The sequence below is a fragment of the Phyllostomus hastatus genome, unplaced genomic scaffold, assembly GCF_019186645.2.
Source record: "Phyllostomus hastatus isolate PE091 unplaced genomic scaffold, TTU_PhHast_1.1 phas_scaffold_93, whole genome shotgun sequence".
NCBI lineage: Eukaryota > Metazoa > Chordata > Mammalia > Chiroptera > Phyllostomidae > Phyllostomus > Phyllostomus hastatus.
Genome location: NW_025334042.1, coordinates 38,834,671 through 38,855,141, shown reverse-complemented (window position 1 = coordinate 38,855,141; position 20,471 = coordinate 38,834,671). Strand labels below are relative to the sequence as shown.

General features: G+C 39.6%; 1 protein-coding gene across 1 annotated transcript in view; it reads right to left on the bottom strand.

Moving 5' to 3' along the window:
* The window catches only part of ST8SIA1 (ST8 alpha-N-acetyl-neuraminide alpha-2,8-sialyltransferase 1), a 133,956-nt gene that overhangs the window by 64,237 nt on the left and 49,248 nt on the right, over positions 1–20,471 (bottom strand). The window contains exon 2 of the mRNA XM_045829772.1: positions 17,383–17,527. Coding sequence (XP_045685728.1) covers positions 17,383–17,527 — 145 coding nt within the window. The remainder of the gene's footprint in view (positions 1–17,382; positions 17,528–20,471) is intronic.

Sequence of the window (20,471 nt, the reverse complement as noted above, 5' to 3'; positions counted from 1 at the left end):
CCTTCACCCCTCTACTTTCCCAATTCCATTTTCTACCTACCACATTATTTTTCATCCTTAAGATCTATAAAGTGCCTGAGAGTACTGCATTCAATAAAATGCCCTACAAATTTAAGGGAATGCTCAAAAATTGAAACAGATCAGAGGAACATTAAAATTCATTTATGCTCAACGAGTCATGAGAATTATGTATTAAGCTGTGCGCAGTGGCTTCTAAATATATGTGGGATTGAATCAAATCATCTCTTCAATACTTCAGAGACTTCCAAAGTTATTATCATTGTTGTTATTTTGTTTGTTTCGCAGTGAAAGTCAAGATCATATGCAGAAAAACACCATTAAATGACAAAAATAAAACAACAAAAGAGAAAATGCTCTTTGAGGTAGAGGGTGGGGGCCCCTCCCTGATCTCTTTGTTTCTCTCTTATCTCTGCAAGTGACACTTAGACAGCCCAAGGAATTTCTGGTGCAGAAAACCACTCATCTCACCAAACTCCAGTTTTCTCGAAAATGAAGAACTACAAACGTCAAGTACATTTCAGTTAAAAACATGTGGCAGGCATTTATGGAGTGACAACCAACCACATAGCAGTCACTGTAAGAGGTGTTGAGGAAAAAACCCTGACTCCAAACCAATGTTTGTTCCACTAGAATGTAGTTGGGATTAAGATATTTGTTTTCAACTATAATTAATATGCAATTACTTAAGTAATGCAGCATATCATTCAATTTTTAATCCAAATTAACTGAGTAAGCACCTGACCTAGGAAGAACAGGATCAACTGCCTGCTAATTAACCATTAATTAGAATTAACAAAGATTGTCTTGTACATAATCGTTCTATTTTAAAATAAAGAAATGAAGCAGAGAATATTCTCTTTGAGAATACCTAGCTCTTGCCGCTTTCCCTTCACCCCAACCCCCACTTTATAAAAAGAATTCATGATCCTTTCTTGTGACATAATGCAAGGAAGTTTCCAGAGCATCCCTTTCTTCCAGCAGCGCTCCCTTCACCATCTCTCAGGACTGCCCCCATACAAGCCTCCAATCAGCTGATTTTATAGCCTCTAAATCACCCACTCATACTCCTACCTGAGCTTATTTCACCCTACCCGCTTGGATTATCATCTCCCTTCTTTTCCATAGGGTGACCCACATAGATCAAAATCACTCTGAAATGCATATTAAAGATTCATATTTTTGGTCTCACTTCCACCCTCTTGAAACAGAATCTCTAGGTAGAGCTTGGAAGGCTACTAAGTGCCCCTACACAATTCATGTTCATGGTTAAGTTTGGGACCCACCAGATTCTACCACTTCTCACATACAGCCTAAGGTTCCCTTTCACAGAACTTTTCCTGACCAATCTCATCTACTGGGATCGGCATTCACAGTCCTGCCCATTGTCACAAAGAAACACACAGCATGAAACGTCACTCCCTCTAACAAGGCACTCCAGGCCCTTAGCATTTGGTACCATGTGCTGGCCACTATTTTTCTGTATGTGCTCATCACCCACAAAGGGAGAATAAGCTGCTCAAGGGTATAAATCATGTCTGGTAACACTTAATGCCCTTAATTTTATGTAATGACCACTGTAAGTTTTGGGAACTGCCCTGCCTGGTATCAGAAGCTGTAACCCCCGTCAAGGCTAAGGCTGAGGGAATGACCTTGGAACCGTAAACCACCAAGGAGATAAGCTTATTTCCCTGGCAGCAGTGCTGCTTCCGCTACTTCATCCATAACTGGCCCTCAATGCTTGGTTGGTTAGCCAATGATGGGTAAGATTCCCCAAGGGGGGGACGATCTAAAATAGGCATGATCACGTGGGAGGCCCCCAAGGAAGGACTTTGAGGGCTATAGCAAAAGGGGGTGATGGATCCTCGCCCCTTGGCTTTGACATAGCCTGAGTCCTCCTTGTCTGCGAGAAAATCGCCTCATCTCTTGGCTGCCTTACTTCCCTTGCTCCACCTAAGTCTGAAACAATGACAGATGGTGGTGCAGCCCTGTGCTGGAAAGGGCAGTTCCCTGGGCAATCAGGATTAAGAAAGAATATGTAAAATCCTGTTAAACCTGCTTTGTTTAGAATGCTCTCAATGAAATGATAAGGGTCCAAGCAAGAAGTAAGTTTGTTCCTCAAAGTTTTACAGCTCTTTAGCTATCTGACGCTGACTCAAAGTAGGCCCTCAGAGTTCTTTGTTATCTATTGTTTGATCCTTACTTCCTGGCAATGATTAATGAGCTTTACCTGAATTCTTGTGTAAACGAACCCAATAAAAGCCTGCTCAGGCGGGTGGCTGAGGTGCTCTCCACTAGGGAGGGTGGCCATGGTGCTCCCCACTAGAGAGAGTGACCATTTGGTACCTATTTCCCCACAGGACTCCGTTGTCCGTGTGTATGTTTTTCTCGTGTTTTGTCGAGCATCTGTGGCCACAATGGATACCTCTGGCCCTGTATCCGTCACATGTAAGTACATAGATGTGTTCATTGATTAATTAATTGACTTCAAAATACCAGGAATATAAACAAACAAAGCAAATCTGTTCACTCTTCAGACCACTGGCATGAAGACTGAGGATGCTCAGATGAGCTAAAGGGGTCTGGAACATAAGAGCTGCAAAACCAAATACCTGCAGATTCCAGGCAGAGAGTGTAAGCTAGTGGCAGGCAGACAATAAGGACTGCAGTTAGCAGAGGACAGAATGAAACCAAAGAAATCGGGAGCTTATACCCTGTTGATGGGCAAGAGATATTCTGATCTGCCTTTCTGAATGATATTAAAAACCCAGATTTTTATGTGAAATCTCCTAGTTTTTAATATGGTAAATATAGCTCAAATGATTTTTTTAAACAGTATTAGTCAAAATATACCTGCATGGCCAATTTTGGCTTGCAGGTAGCCAGTATGCATTTCTTACTCCAAAACTCAGGCAGAGCCCTGGAAGACTTACATTATTCAAAGAGTGGGAAGTTAGAGATGAGCATAAATCTTAAATTATTCAAAAACATGTAGGAAAATACAAGTTTTAGGGAATTTTTAGCCAACGATTTAGAAAGACCCTCTTCTCCTTGCCAGGCCCAAATGAAATAATTGGTCCTTTCAAAAGACTGTTTGTGAAAAATTCAGGATTTTCCTGGATGGTGTAGCTCAGTGGATTGAGTGCAGGCCTGTTAACCAAAGAGTTACTGGATCAATTCCCGGTCAGGGTACATGCCTGGGTTGTGGGCCAGGTCCCCAGTATGGGGTGTGCAAGAGGCAACCACACATTGATATTTCTCTCCCTTTCTCTCTCCTTCCCTTCCCCTCTCTCTAAAAATGAAACAAATAAAATCTTTTTAAAAAGAAAAAGAAAAATTCAGGATTCTAAGAGACAAAGAACAGACCAAACGGTCCTTGAAAATTCTCCCTGATTTCAGTTCAAAATAACATTAAGAAATATTCAGCTATTACCCACAGTGATTTCTCTGTGGCTGAGGCCTCTTATCTTAAACATTTTCTTTTCTCACCAAAATGGAGTCATCACTTCCCTGACACATATAACCTTGAACATTTGTCCAATTAATTCCTTAAGAAAAATCCTTAGACTTGGAATTGCTGAGTAAGATAATAAGCGCATATTTAAGATGTTTGATACACATTGCTACATGACTCACGAGAAAAACTGTACCAGGTTCATTGGCACCATGTGCCTGAGAGCACCCCCCTCTCAGCCTCCTCCTCTGGCTACTTGGAAACAATTGGGTCATATCAAGGCATTTTAGCAGTAGGACAAGTATTCATCCACTTCCATAAGAAAAAAATACAATGGGGAACTCCTTATAACTATTACAGACATTTCAGGTTGATCGGAAGAGGCACTAGTGTGTTGTAATCATTCAATGGTGTATTACTTAATCTAAGAGGAAAGCCAAGACAGTTTAAGTGGTTAAATTCAATGAGATTGGCTTCAACAGGCCTGAGTTTGAACCCTGACTCAGCTTGGAATCACATCTTCAATCCAGCCCCTCGCTGGCTAATATGAGCATTCTGCTTAAAACCTCTCAGCCTCAGTTTCTACATGTAAAGTGGAGAATATAATACCAGCCATATGTAGAAATTAGCAGGTAATATATACAAAACACATAGTAAGTTCTCAGCTAACTATAGCTCTAGAGTGTATTCACAAAATCTAATCAAATTGTGATAACGTAATTAGACCATTCTTCAGTAGATTTTCTTCAATAGATTTGATTTACATTAATACTTCTTAGACATTTTACCTAAAGGTTACATTATTTTAGAAACTGATTTAATTTATTGAAATGAACTTATTATTTCCAATTTAAAATAAAAACACTGAATTAAAACAAAAGTATTCAATATAACTTTTCTTTTAAATAAAAATATTTCAATTAAGAAACTTTTATCGGAGTTGTAAACAGTTTATATTGATAGTCATAAAGTCATAGTCAGCAAATTGAGATGTTATCAGTGGAAAACAAGTTCTTGTGGTGTCTTGAAGAAAATAATTTCCTGAGACCTCATTGGAGGGTGGATTTCCATGGTAAACTCCATGGATGATGTAAAATTAAGGGGGTTCTTCTCCTGACTCCCAAATGTCCCATCCCCATCCATCTCACCATTGAAAAAGTCCAGTCTTGTCTCCAGTAGGGCCAGTGTAAAGGCCAATGCCCAGAGTTTATGCCTCATGTTACAGTACAGTCCAATCCATCTTGGCTAGCTGAGTGTGTATGTGTTCCAGCTGCAGTCCATTGCTGTGCCCCCTCCTGGAGCCTGCATGCAGAGTCAGCGGGGTCATGGGCCATGTGGCTGCCATGACCATGTGGTGTGAGTGCACAGTGAAAGAGTAGGTCACGCACAAGAGAGGAAGAGAGATGGCCAGAGGGTGCTTCTTTGTTCTCCTTGGATTATATTAGTTTGGGCTTGGAAAAGACCACAAGCTTTTTCAAATTGGCCAATGAACTTCCCAAGTTTTTGCAGTCTTTGGATGTGTTTACACTCCTTAGTTAGACGGGCAGGTCTCTTTGGTCCAACACTGCTCCCTGCACCTCCCAACAATTTGGTATGAGGGGGAAGGAGAAGTGTTAATCCTCCTGGTGGAGCGATGCTGTGGTCCCCTGGGGTGTGAAGTTGTAGCTTCCTGGCTCAGCAAGCAGGCTCATGCTCCCCAGGTTATTAATGTCAATGTTGAGTTCCCTTTGCTCTATTTCATTGATTAATAATTAGTAAAACAGCAATGGTAACAGAAACATCTTCAAAACTTCATTAAAATGTCTACTTTCCTATTTATTTGGCCATAATCACTTGCATCCACTCTTCATTGCCATCCTGTCTCTTGCAATTGTGGTAGGCTTTCAGCAACTGTAGGACAGTTTTGTAATGTCTGCATTTCCAATAGATACACAGATTTTTCTTTTTCCTTTTTTGCATTTATCAATGGGATTCTCAAATAAATGAAGCTTTCCTATTTTTCTAGCAGTGGCTTTGATGGACCCCTTATCTGACTCACACACCCCTTAATTGACTCAGTAAGGGAAAAAAATGTGTATAGGTGGTGATTTTTGAGTCTAGAATTATTTCCTTTCAAGTGTACTAAACATAATACATCTGTTACAAAATAAATGGGGCCAAAATGGAGTGATTTCTCGCATGACAGCAAACCTAGACTTAATGTAGTTTTAATCTATCCCAGGAATATGAAGTGCATCAGTCTGAAATTCCCTGATTAGTGCTAGCCAAGTAATCTGCATGATAAAACCTGTGGTTCCCTTCCTCCACTATCCCCCCCAAAAAGATGTCCTGGTCTAAAATAATCCTGTCTTTTCTTTTGCTAATAAGTCCTCTGCCACACCCTTCTTCCTATAAAACCTTCCATTTGCCAGAAGGGAAGCTGTACGATTAATGAACTGCCTAATAAAGCCAATTAGATCTTCAAATTTACTCAGTTGAATTTTGTTTTTTAACAGAATTTAAAATAAAAAATTTGTGTCTCCCTCAGGCACTCTCTTTTTAAAGATGTGACATTATCCATGACTTTTCATTGTCATGATTTTTATTAATATAATAATAGTATGCCTTTCTCCCTAAGGTTTCCTAGCCCTCAGTTCATCCACCGCACATCTTAAAAATCCTTCCTGCTAACTAGTTATTTCCCTCAACGCAAGTCTTTATCTTCTAAATCCTTCCTTATCTCTATTTGTTCATAATACAAAAGGTTAACAGTGAAATCATAACATGCCTTAAGAATTTGATGACTGCTATCTACTTTTAATTTTTGACCTGTTATATTCTTCCTTCTAAATTTTGCAGATCATTTTGTTACTTCTGTTTCAAGGCCACTTCCATGAACTGTGATCACAATCTGACAAAGATGTTTTAGAGAATTCAGTTATGTCCTTTTCCAATTTCCAGAAAAGTCACAAAGTTTTCAAGCCAAAGGATCATTGTTCTAACCGACAACACTGCATGCAAGTCTCATGTCCATCTGGCTGAATGTTTTTCCTGGTTAGAGTTCCAATGGGTTAAAAAATGATCAGTCTCTGGCAAGAGGTTCTTTAGGACGCGTATCGGTTATTTTGTTTACTAAACATATTGGCTCTGCAGGGCTACAAAGATTAAAAAATCTTTTCCTCCATCACCTGAACTAAGATAACTTGAAAAGGAAGCAGGAAGCTGTTTGCTAATTTGAAAGATGGTGGTTTATACTAGTTGTGACTTCAAACTACAAATCGCACAAATTCCTTTTGTGGGAAAATTGGTGCAGGAGTCTCTGATACTTAGGAGATTCAAGAAAGAGAGCACCAGGGCCTCAACACAGGGCCCTAGTGTTGGGATGCCACCTCGTGGCAGGGAGGAGACTCAAGAGTCACCCCTTCTTTGACTCCATCAGTCTTTCTACCCTTTGGTTCTGGTTGGGCAGAGGGCAAAGACTGGCTGAGTTAACCTCTCTGACAGTGATTTTAAATCTTCAGAAAGAGCAGTGATTTCTCCATTGTGGTGTTTTGCAAGACAGATTTCATTGCAACACCTGAGACACCGTATTGATAAAGAACCACACTAGGGCAAAGCGCAGATGCAGTAACAAAAGGGGCTCATTGTAACCCTGTTTAACTGCCTCCATGGTCTTCCCTTAAAGACTTCAGTCTGACACAGTCATTCTGAGGTTTCCTATGTGGGCTGCTTCCAATATGTAGATTTTCCCCTCCACTCTCTAACAATGAACTCCAACTCTCTCCATATTTATACCAAAGCATAGGCTGTGGGGTCTACCAGGATTACAATTGGTGAATATGAATTCATCAATTGTAATCCTGATAGAAGGACATACTCCAAGGATTGACAATTCTGACAAATATGAAGGGGAATTTCTGATGCATAAAATCCTTGTTTTATATTTAATTTCAACTCTGATTTTATTTTGTAGATTCTTGATTTAACTCAGTGTTATGGCTTGTATAGAAGAACTGTACTTTCTTCCTGAGTTCATAAATATCATTGGCCTTTGAGTTTAAATAAATCCTCTAACAATCCTCATCTCAGGCATCTGGAAGCACCTGCAAACCGTAGTTACTTCAGTTCTCATTGAGCTAGTGGATTCCAAAGTCTATGCCAGGCCATAGCAAAACCAAGCAGCTCTACTCATTCAATCATTTATTCATTCATTTATTTCACTAAAATTTGCTCAATCTCTATTGTGTCCCAGATATTATACTAATAACAATAACTGAGATATTCGAACACTCCATCCCCTCAAAATTAAACAGTGTTCTAGCCAGAGAGAGAGAGAGAGAGAAAACTCAAATTACATACTTAAACAATTGAATACAAACTTGCAAATGAGAAGTACCAGGAGGGTGCTATGAGGAAGGCTCCTCTGAGGAAATGACACTTCAAACAGGATCTAAAAAATTAACACACGTGAACTAAATAAAAGAAGATGAGTTTTCCAGCAAAAGGAACACTGCACTGAAAAGCTCCATGGAAAGAGAGAGCACAGTGTTTTGCGGGAGCTGAAAGAAGGCTGGCAAGGGAAAGTGAACAGGCGAGAGGGAACACTATGGAGGTTAATGCTGCGGCCCTGTGCAGGGACCAGACCAAGCAGAGCCTGTGGGCCTTAAGGAGTTTGTCTCTCCTGAAGTCAGTGGGAAGCTAATTGAGGGTCTGAAACAAAATGATGACACAATCTGATTTGCATTTTAAAACAATTACTCAAACTGCAATGTGGAAATGGCCTGGAGAAGAGGCCAGATTAGACACAATAAGGTCAGGAAGAGACTATTGTAGAATTCTAGGCAAGAGGTCTTTGTCATTTGAAATAAGCTGTTAGAGGCAATGGTAAAAAAATATATATGTATATATGTATATATGTATCAGGCTGAAGCCAACATGCTGCCATGTGCTCTCAGTGCTATGAAATCTCAGCCCTTTAATTCTATCAGGGCAGGAGTTGGTGCATCCCTAATTAGACAACTAGAAACGCAACCCAATTTCAGGAGCCCTTTCCTGGAATCTAGACCATCTAGAATGTCATCACTTTAATCATGAAAAGGCTACAGAGTAGCTACTGGTTGCTACTCATCCTTCTCCATGAGCTCTCTCCAGTGAACCCTGGGCCAGCAGGCCTGGGGAGGGTGCTGCTGGGCCACTGCTCTTCTTTGCATGAGGGGCAGTGAGGAGTACTTCAGAGAATTTTCATAAGTAGATTTTTATAATGACAATATTGGCAGCAGGTGACATTGAAGCCAGTACCTAATGGGAGAAACAGGAGCAGGGACTAGGTCTGTATTTGCTCACCATTATTCTCCCAGGAATCAGCACAGTCCCCAACACACAGCAGTAGTTGCTCAATAAACACTTGAAGAATGAATGGTTGAATACTTGCTTCATGTAGAATCATCAAAATTTTAGGAAGGCATAGTTTTGCTAGCAGAAGGACATACTCAATGGACTGACAACTCTAACAAATATGAAAGGGAATTTCTGATGTATAAAATCCTTGTTTTATATTTAATTTCAACTCTGATTTTATCTTGTAGATTCTTGATTTAACTCAGTGTTATGGCTTATATAGAAAGATTATATTTTTTCCTGAGTTTATAAATATCATTAGCCTTGGAGTTTAAATAAATCCTCTAATAATCCTCATCTCAGGCATCTGAAAGCACATTGCAAACTGTAGTTACTTCAGTTCTCATTGAGCTTGTGGATTCCAAAGTCTATGCCAGGCCATAGCAAAAAAAAAAAGAAATTCTTAAGTTATGGGTCTGGAATTGACAGTACTTTCTTAATATACTATCATCAGAATAGATTAGACCCAAAATGTATATAAAATCAGAGTAGACTGAACCTTAGGAAGAGAAAAATTTAAGCAAAACAATCCAAAGATGTATATTTTATATTTCATAAAAAGAGCTGTTAGCCAGTGCTTTAGTGATAGAGACCACTTCAGGCAAAAAGATTATTGAATTATTGTTATATGCAGCTGCCTTTTTCTCAGCACTATTTTTTTTCTTAGCAAAGAGAAGACTGAGTCTAGGTAGACAGGAAAAATAAAATTTAGCAAGAACACTCTGCATTGTAGTTTTCAGAGTATCAGATGTCAGTTCTCCTCAAAAAGCAGTTCTGCTTCCATTACAGTCAGCAGTCTTGACCCACACCCCACCTATTCTAAATTTTTCCACCACACTTACCCTATTTTTCTGACAAGCTGCTAATACATTGTCCTAATTAACAATTTGCCTGGACTCTTTCCTTCACTTAGCTTGTGCTTCCTCCATACTGTCAGACACAGGAGCCAGACACAGGAGAAGACACAGAGGCAGACACAGAAGAAGGCAAGAACCTAATGTTTTTGTCTTAAACAATAAAATCTGCTTCATCAGGCCTACTTCTCAACCTCTGTGTACATACTGAGGCAGAATGTGCAGATGCCCCAACCTGGGACATCTGTGGATCCAGCGTGAGCCTGGGAGATGCGGGTCAACCCTGGCTTCAGGGGCATGTTCTGAGGAGTGGTCCCCCAGAGCTGTGGGAATCAGCATCAAGTGCTTCTAGCTCTGGCTTTGAGGTGTGGCTCTAGTAACTTGGCTTCTGTCTTATTTTCAGAACACAGACCCAATGTTGTCCTTCCTGGTGCCCAGCTCATACCCAGGTTCAAAACTGTGCTTTAGCCTTGTTCTCAAAAACAGTCCCTAATTTTAAACCGAAGGCTGGGGACCCCCGCCTTGTTCCTTTGAAGTCCTGACTTAATCACTTCTCAAGCTTCTAGAAGGGTTGGGTCCTGCCTTCTTTTGACCAGTACCTCCTGGAAGCTGCCAGTTGCTAAAACCACCAGGCTAGTGGCTCAGAATTTGAAGTCAATTGTTATTTAAACTGGATCTCTGTGTATAGCTCCGTCCTCCCTCATTCTTCATCTCTGAATTGTGTGCACTATTGGCACACTTTGTTAGTGCTTATTATTATCTTCTGGTTAGAATCTAAATACCCCTTTCTGCCTACTGGCTGGACTTCCTTTTGGCCCCCACAGCTAAGTTCACTCCTCTGTCCTATTCCCATCCTACCCCTCCTCCACTCCATTGGGCAAGTGTACCCAGACTTCTCAACCCTGCCTGCACTTAACAGGGTGTGACTCATGAGGCCATGAGGGGTGACAGGAATTGATGCTCCCAGCCATGTGGTCAAAAGATTGCAAGTCAACGAACAGAAGAAAATGAGTGAATTGATTTGAACAGATACATACATTAAGAAAATATTCTCGAGACTCCTTTGTATCTTTTTATTTCCTGGTCAAATTAAGCCACAGAAAACTTCATTGTCAACATACCCTCTATAAATTAATCAAATGTATCTCTATGCATCTAAGAGACCTCTAACAGAGTTAAGAAGTGCAAATGAGCATATCAATAGCATAAATAAAAACAGAGGCCTCTTGGTATGCAAATGAATGCTCAAGACTATATCAAAATACGATGGAAATTCCTTTCTATATCTGGACCTTTGCCAGCAAGAAAGACCAAAATGAAGAAACCAATTGAAGGGGTAAAAAAAATAAAGCTATACCAGCTTTCTCTGCAGGAATTCACCCTGGCATGTCACCAAAACTAAGAAGAAAATGTTACAGGGAACATTAACAGCTCCTAAAAAACTGTTACCCCTCCATTAGACCTACAGGATGAGATTCAACCCAGGGGTAATTGGTGTCATGCATCTTTTCCCCCAGGAAGCCTCAAGCCTGAACATAATCAGTCTTTAGACTGCATTTTACACACTGTCAAATGTTCTTAAAAGGTCTACACCATGACCAGAGAAACCATTCCTTACATGTTATTTTCATTTTGTTCCCAGCCATAAATAACCTCTGAATTTTTACTAGAGAAAGGTCTTGATTTGCAATTATCTTTTAAGTTTGACAGACAAGGCATCTAATAGTTTACCCTCAGCTCCTCTCTGGGGCAACTCCATTGCACTGCCTCACTTCTAATCATTTGCTTTCCTTTCCAACAAAGACAACAGGCATTTGGACATCTGTAATGACCCACTCTCCTCATCTCAGTTAGAGAGCAATTTGAAGGAGAGTGGGTATTAAGTCATTGTTCACATATGTGGTCCTAATTCACTGGAAATTAATAATTTATCTCACATTGCACATTAAGTTTATCATAACTATTTTCCATCTATAATGATACAAATGTGCTGTTGGCAGAGTCCGTAGCCCTCTCCATCACTATGTATTTCCCTGAATCCCAGATTCAGGAGGCTGATCTCTTCCCACCATTCGCTGGCCTGGAAAATTTTATTCACCCATTTTCTAGTGGTGTTTCCCCCACTCCCCCCACCCTCAGTTCCTGGTAGTACCAAGATGCCAAGGAAATACTTTTGTGCCATAAATGCCTTAGAAGATAGTAACAGTAATATTATTATATGTTTGTGTAGCGAGTTCATTACAAAGCACTTTTACATGCATAATCTCATTCTAGCTTTGTTTTTCCTAATAACACTGAAACCTAAAAAACAGGTATTAACAGTCTTACATTGAAAAATTATAAAATTCAGGTCCAAAACAGTTACATTACTTGTCTGGGATCATACGTATCATCGTAGAAAAGCCAGGTCTAAAACCCAGATCTTTAGACTCCACTCCCTACATAGTTCTCTAATGTTGGCATTTGGCTAAAAATGATAGAGTAAATGACCTGAATTATTGAATGGTACTGGAACCATGTTCCAGAGTCTTATAATAAAGAAACAGTGAGCAAAGAACATTTTTGCTTTCCTTTGAAAACCTGGATTTCTATATTATAGACATCTAAATAATATAACTGGTCATATTTGTCCCTTTAATGTGGACCACTAGAGAGCTCAAAGCCAACAGAAACTGTTGCATTGTACAGGATCTTATTTTTTTTCCTTTCAAATAGCTACAAAACAATTTTCTTCAACTCTAAGAGTATTTATATAAGAGAGGTGAAAAACCTTAAAATAGTTGCAGGGTGACTGGGTGATAAAAATAAACAACTGATCCACTAGAACACATGTCTCTGAAAAAATAATAACAATAAAACTTCTGAAATCAGATAGTCCTGGTTTCATATCTCAGCCCTTCTAACCTTCTTGCTCTGGAATCTTCAATACGTTATATTACCCTTTTCCGTCTCAGTGTCATCCATCTATGGAAGACAGTAATGAAAACCACACAGAGTTATTGTATGAATGGAGTGATTAACATGTAAAGAAATTGAGGCAGGTAGTACAGGTCGACATATGCAGTGCATCTGCCTAGAGCTGAAATACTCAAAGTCCCAGCCTCTCTTGCAACTGCCCCTGCCCATGTGATTTAGTCCCTACCAATGACACACGAATAGGAGTCTGTCCATATTTCCCTTCTGTTTCCTCCCTCTTTCTACTGGAATCCTGGGCCGAAACTGGAGATTCTTTGCCACCAGGATGTTTGAGCAGGAAGACGGGGGCCTGGGAGCTCGATGGCACTGTATATTTGTCATCTAGCCCTGAACTGCCCACCTCCTAATTTGCTGTTGCTTGAGCTAAACAAGCACCTGTTTGGCTATGCCCCTGTGTCATAGTAGCATAAACACTAGCCTGACAACATGAACCTTATACATGCTTAACAAAGATTATTTGTCAATAATCTTTAACAAACATTAGTCCCCTTAGTTTCCTTCTATTCAAAAAGATACATGGCCAGGAAAATGATTACAATATTATTAATAAATTAAAAGGCAGCTACTAAAAACTATAGATCATATAGTATGGTCCAAATTTCCTTAGGTTGGGTGGGGGGAGAAATTGCTGTGAGACTCAGGGATATGCAGGAGCTCAGAGGATTCATTCTAACAAAGCCACTTTGACAAATCTACTTCAAAATTTCCTGCTGGGATTTTTATGGGCCAAGAGAACAGTAGGTTCAGGCCGAGTGGAACATGTTAGGGAGCTTATGATGACCAGAGGAGCTGGAAATGAGTGTCCATTTGTGATGCATTAATGACATTTTGTGGTTCTTTACATATGGCCTTGGGTGGCTATTCTAAGGGGAAAATGACTAGTCTAGCCTGTGATTTATACCACATGACTACTCAGCACAATGTAAGAGAATGATGAGCCAACCTTGTTTTTATTACACCAAAAGGAAATATATTTCAAATTATATCAGCACAAATGTGGTTTCTAACCTTCCTGCCACACCCTTGCTCAGTTCTAAGAAAATTTATGCTCTTTCTGAGCATAAGTGTTTTAGGCCAAAACAGCATTCATTCAGTAATATCTACAGATATGGGACCCTGCAGGGTTAAAAGGGACAGTTCCCGGCAAAGCAGGAAGGAGTGGACCCCAACCAAGGGGATGGGGAGAGTCACATAGTGGAAGACCATCACACTGGCCCCTCCAAACACACACAGAATATCCTAGAAAACCTATGTGAGGGTTAAAATTCTGCCCTTTATGCCTAATAATATTTAACAAATATTTCACCAAAATACAGTTATATAGCCATTCGGAAATGGTTGCCTCAGTATGTGTTACTTGGCCTCAATAGTGCAGGCAAAGGCACTGCAGCTGTCCGGCCCAGGGGCGACGCAGGAAGGGAGCCCTCGGCAAACACGAGCAGCTGGAAGTGAGCATCTGAGTCGGAAGCACTGCACTAGGCACAAAACTGAAAAATTGTTCTTGTTCCTCAAAAGCTCACAAGAGAAGCTTTGTGAGGTCAGCAGAGAAGGACTTTAAGAAAACTGTAATAATTTGTTACATAGATAACTTCGCATGAGACAGAACTGAATAAATTTAATAACAAAGCTATGGGGTATCGTGGGAGGCCCAAATAAGAGCTACTAACTGTAATTAAGGAGATTCGGTGTGTTATCTCAACGTGCCCAGCATCTCAATGGGGCCCTCCTGGACCCTGCCACGCTGCCAGGACCTGCTAACTCACAGCACACAGAGCATCCAGGACAGCCTGTTGGCAACCACCACAACAGCAACAAGGACAATACAGTGGATAAAAGTAGGCAAAGGAATAAAAACAATAATAATGATGGTTAATATATATTGAGCATTTTGAGGAAAATGTAATACTATATAATTAAAATAAATATATTAAAATATATCATTAAAGGTGCAATATAAAATTATACATCTGAGTTAGAGCATGAATGATATGGCATGATTTTGCTGAAACTCCGGGAAAGGGTCTTGGCCACACAACCCTGAATGCGCCCGATCTTGTCTGACCTCGGAAGCTAAGCAGGGTCAGGCATGGTTAGTGCCTGGATGGGAAACTCAGGGAAAAAAGGGACACTTTGTTTAACTAACAACATTTAGCCCAGCCCACTCACCCACTTTTCTGTCTAATCAGCATATGTACAACTTCTTCCCATTAGAAATATGAAGGAAGCATATCAATTAACTGGCAACTTAGCTTCCTGGTCTCAAACTAGAAATATTTCACTAAGAAGTAACAGTGTGGCGAGAGAATGGGGATACACTCAGTCCTTCCTGGTGATGCAAACTGATTTGGCAGGATTTCTATAAATTAATTTGTCATTTCAGAATCTCAGCAGAAAGGTACACAGCTATTTTAAAAATCTACTCATTGAACTGGTTCAGCCATGTGTGATGCCTGCACGCGCACACACGGTGATGGAATAACTTCTGCTTCCTAAGAAAAAAAGCAGTTGTTATCATCAGTAAATGATTCCTTGATCTTTCAAATGGCACAAGAAGCACATTGTTCTGTGCACGCACTTAAAAAGGAAATATTTCCTGCTAGCCTCCTGCTGCAACTGACACATAAGATGGGAAGCTAATTTGTATTTCTTTAACTGTCTCTCTTTTCTTCAAATCTGTTTTCCAGCACAAAGTTAGAAGTTGGTTTGTCTGACCAAAAGCCTTCATGTATACAAAGCCTATTTTGGATTTCTTTACATTTTTTTCCATTTGACCAGCTGTTAAAGTGATTGCTTCCTTATCTCTTCTTCAATTCATAGCAAGTTGATATCAGGTTTTGAACAAAAAGGCTACTGTGTATTGGCTTGTTCATCCTCTAGCCCATCCTTTTTCTAGCTCACTGCTGAAGCTTGATTTAAAAACTGCCTCTCCCAGACTGCTAAACTACTCTTGTTCCAGATGCAAATTAATCATACCTATTGGATGCACTTGAAGGAGATTTGGAAGGAGAGGGTGAGTTGGAACCCATCTTCCTGGCCCTGGTTCTCTTGGAGGTAGTTTTGGCAACAGCAGCTGGGGTTTTCTAATCCCTAAACCACAGTTACTGTGGTAGGTTCCTGCACTAGGTAATTCCAGGAGCCACCTCCTGACTCCCACGTCTCCATTCTTCTAATGAGTTTTAAGTGCCTAATTCCTAATATGAAATATCTTTCTGTGAAAAATACCTAGGAAGACTTCTGTTCCTTGCCTTACACCTCGACTAATATAATTATATTCCTTATCTCCCCATCCGAAGATGCTACCAAAACAACATTAATACCTAACACAGAATGCTTTGTAGTTTACAAAGTACATGCACGTGAATTATCTACATAAATCCTGACCCCAGCTCTGAGAGGTGGTGGGACGGATGCTCTCCCCATTGTACAGATGAGAAAGCTAAGTCTCAGGAGAGTTGGGTGACTTAGCAAAGCATTCACTTAGTAAGAGATGGAGACAAAACTCAATCCCACGTTTTTATGACTGATTTTTCTTGTTTCTTTTTAAATTGTAGTGACCTAAAAAGGACACTAGTTTCAGGCGTACAACCCAGTGATTTTGATTCCTAATCATGTCCTTTGACACTAGAAAGCCTCCTAAAGGCAAATGAAGAAGAATAAGCACGTGAACACTGGCAATGATTAAGCCTTTTACTTCCTATGGAAAAATAAAAATTAAAAAATAACTTACAAGTACACTCATTTTAATGATTTTACATTAAACCAGAATAAAACACCTGAGGACAAAATGGAAAACATGGGCTATTTCACAGAGTGGGACTTTGGATCCAGGAGAGCCTGTGCCTCAACTTCATAGGGCCCCTCCTTTGAAGACTCTTTGCTGTTAATACAGACACATAAAAGGTTCCATCCCATTTTCCAACTCTGGCTATGAATTCTCCTTCTGCACAACCATCTGGCCAAACCAAGAGTGGACAGATTTGGGAAGGCCAAGACTCATTTCTCCATTTCTTCCTAATGGCAATTTCACCTAAGATCTACCTCTTCTCCAACGTGGGCTCCCCAAAAGAAAGATTTCCTTTTTCCTCACTTGCTATATGGATATAATTAATTTTTTTTATAATTTAGTAAAACATTTTTTTCAATGTTCAAGAAACCAAGAAGAAAAGCAATAAGTAGGGAGAGCTTGTTGTAGACAACTTGAAAAGTGGCCAAATTATTTCTTTCCATACCCACCCCTCATTCACTTCACATCAGGAGGAGTCTAACCACAGCGTGAAGGTTCAAGAGCTCTGAGAAACAAAACTTCTGACCATATAGTCCCCATTCCCTGAGAACATCCGTCTGAAGAAAACACAGTTCTGCAAATTTTTGAGATCACTCCACAGCCAACCTCAAAATACTGGAATTCCACAATTCCTGTCCTTGCTTCCTTCTCTGCTTGCTTCCTTCAGTCTCATATGACTGAAATCAGAAAGGGTTGGAAAACTATTACTTTATAGCATCTTAACTCTACTCTTACATCAAAACATTATGTGATTCCTTTACACACAAAAAAACAACTATAAAGAAAAACATTTAAAATTAAGAAAAGAAGAAGGAAGATGAAAAGAAGTAGATCTGATTACTCAAATTTAATTATATCTTTCCTATAAAATCCAAGACATGTAAGAAACTATACGGAAAGGCAACAAGCTCTGTACTAACCTGGGGGAAGAGAGAATAAGTTGAATTGTCAATGGTGAATGAGTATAAAAACTCCCCATCATACCACATGCTCTTCCCCATGGGAGAATTCATTTTAGTCATAGCAAAGAGATGGGCGGGGTCACAGCAGTCTTCCATCTGTTTCCTAGGAGGGAAAATAGAGAGAAAAAGGAACAGCAGGTTAAGTGAGCAGCAGACTCATTCACTTGTCATTCCCACAGAGATGTGCAGCCTTACCTCAGTGCCAACTCACAAAAGCATCTGTGTCTCCAGGGTGATTAGACTACTATTAATTCATTCTTCCAGCCACCAGAATGCCTGACTGGAATTTTTCATAATAAAAAAAACAAGTTTAAGAAAAACACATCAGCTCTCAGATGCAGATGAAATATATCCAAAGGTAGAAATAGTCATCATAATTGCATATTTATTGATTGATTGATTTCAACATCCAGTTCCAGAAGGTGGTTAACTTTGGAAACTGTTGAGATATTCAGCCATAGCAGAAATGCATCTTATGTGATTTAACAAGCAGGTAGTTAGGTTCAGTGACGAGGGACTTTACGGGAGCTGTGTGGAAGAGAGAATGTACGCAGGGAGCCAAAAGAGGGTGCAGTCCCCATCTAGAGACAAGACTGAAGAACAGCTCCTGGGAAACTTAAAAACAGAAACAAGACGTGATTTCAGACACTAGTGAAGCAACCTTTTAACTGGTAAACCTCATGGGGCTTTTCAGCTCTCACTCTGTCTGAACTCACAGCAGTGTTCAACACAGTTGAGCACCGTGACCTTCGAGAAGGTCTCCTTACTCCCTTAGTGTCTACAGCACCAGGATCTTCTGAGTCACCTCACCCTTCCGTGCAGGCTGCTACTCTACTTGGCCCTCAAATGTAAGCTCTGATAATGTTCTACAGACCAGTCTTTATATTCCCCTCTAATCAAAAGCCTGTCAAAAACCAATATCATTTACTCACTGAGCTTTCCTGAGTGAAAAAGCATACTCCCCAGTCCCATGTCTAGAAGGATCTGTTGACATAAACCACTTCTGAAGACAACCCCACAGAGACATGCTTGCTCAGATATTTTTGCTACCCATGGATCAGAAGTTTAGAGTGGAAATGGGATGGTAATGTGGAGCACTGGTTCAAATCCTGGCTCTGCCATTTACTAATTCCATAACTGAAGAGTGTTACTAGGCTTCAGAACTGGCTTCAGAGACTGTTTCTGAGAATTCACTGAGGATATACAAGTGGAAAACATAGTAAAAGTTCAATACAGGATCAATAACCTCAACCTCATTGTAGAGATGAATAAACTGATTCAATGTTAGGCTACAAAACAAGTCTTAGCAAATTAAAAAAGATTGAAATGTACTAAGTATCTTCTCTGACCACACTGGCATGAAACTATAAATCAATAACAAAAGAAAAACTAGACAATTCATGTGTACCTGGAAATTAAACAACACTCTATTGTACAATCAATGGATCAAGGAAGAAATTAAAGTGGAAATTTAAAAAGTCTATTGATACAGCCCTGACTGGTATAGCTTGGTGAGTTGGACGTTATCCTGCAAACCGAAAGGTCACTGGTTCAATTCCTGCTCAGGGCACATGCTTGGGTTGCAGGCCACATATCTGGTTGGGGGCATGCAAGAGGCAATTGATTGATGTTTCTCTCACACACTGGTGTTTTTCCCCTCTCTTTCTCCCTCCATTCCCTTCTCTCTAAAAATAAATAAATAAAATCTTTTTTAAAAAGTTAACTGATATAAACAAAAATGGAAATACAACATATTAGAACTTGTGGGATACAGCAAAAGTAGTTCTAATAGAGAAATTCATAGCAATAAATGCCTATGTTACGAAGCAAGAAAGATCACAAATAAACTACCTAACTCTACACCTTAAGCAATTAGAAAAAAAACAAAGTGAGCCCAAAATTGGCAGAAGAAAGGAAATAATATAGACTACAGCAGAAATAAACATAATAGAAAACTCCTGGCTGGTGTAGCTCAGTGGATTGAGCATGGGCTGCAAACCAAAGCATCACAGGTTCAATTCCCAGCCAGGGTACATGCCTGGGTTGCAGGCCACGGCCCACAGCAATCACACATTGATGTCTCTCTCTCTCTCTCTTTCTCCCTCCCTTCCCTCCCTAAAAATAAATAAATAAATCTTAAAAAAAAAACGTAATAGAAAACAGAAAAACAATAGAAAATATCAACCAAAGTAAGAGTTTGATTATTTGAAAAGATGAACAAAATTGACAAACCCTTAGGAACAACCAAGGAAAACAGAAAAAGAACCCAAACCAACAACAAAATATAAATGAAAAATGAAACTTACAACTGATACCACAGAAATTCAAAGGATCACAAAAGGCTGCTATTTCCAACAATACACCAACAAACTGAACAATCTGTAAGAAATAAAAAAATTCCTAGAAACACACAATTCACCAAGACTGAATCAGGGAGAAATAGAAAAGTCAAAGTAGACCAATTACTAATAAGCAGATTAAATCAATAGTTAAATACCTCCCAATGAAGGAAAACTCAGGAACAGATGGCTCCACTGGTGAATCTACCAATATTTAAATGTGAACAAACACCAATCTTTTTCAAACTCTTCCAAAAAAATCAAAGAGGAGGAAACACTCCCAAACCCATATTATAAGGCCAGCATTATCCTGATTCCAAAACCAAAAAAAAAGATTCTACTAAAAAAAAAATTACAGGCCAAAAATCCCTCATAAATATAGATGCAAAAACTCCCAGTAAAATACTAGCAAACTAAACTTAGCAGCACATTAAAAAAATCATACACCATGATCAAGTAGGATTTTTCCCTGGGCTGCAAGGATTGTTCACCATATGTGAATCAAGCAGTGTGATAGACATTGATTAAAAAGAAAGAAAACAACATATAATCATCCTAATAGACACCCCCAAAAATTCAACAAAATTCAACATCCACTTAAGATTAAAAAAAAACACTTTAGAAGTCATGTATAAAAGGAAAATACCTCAACATAATAAAGGCCACATATGACAAGCCCTCACTTAACATCACACTCAGTGGTGAAAG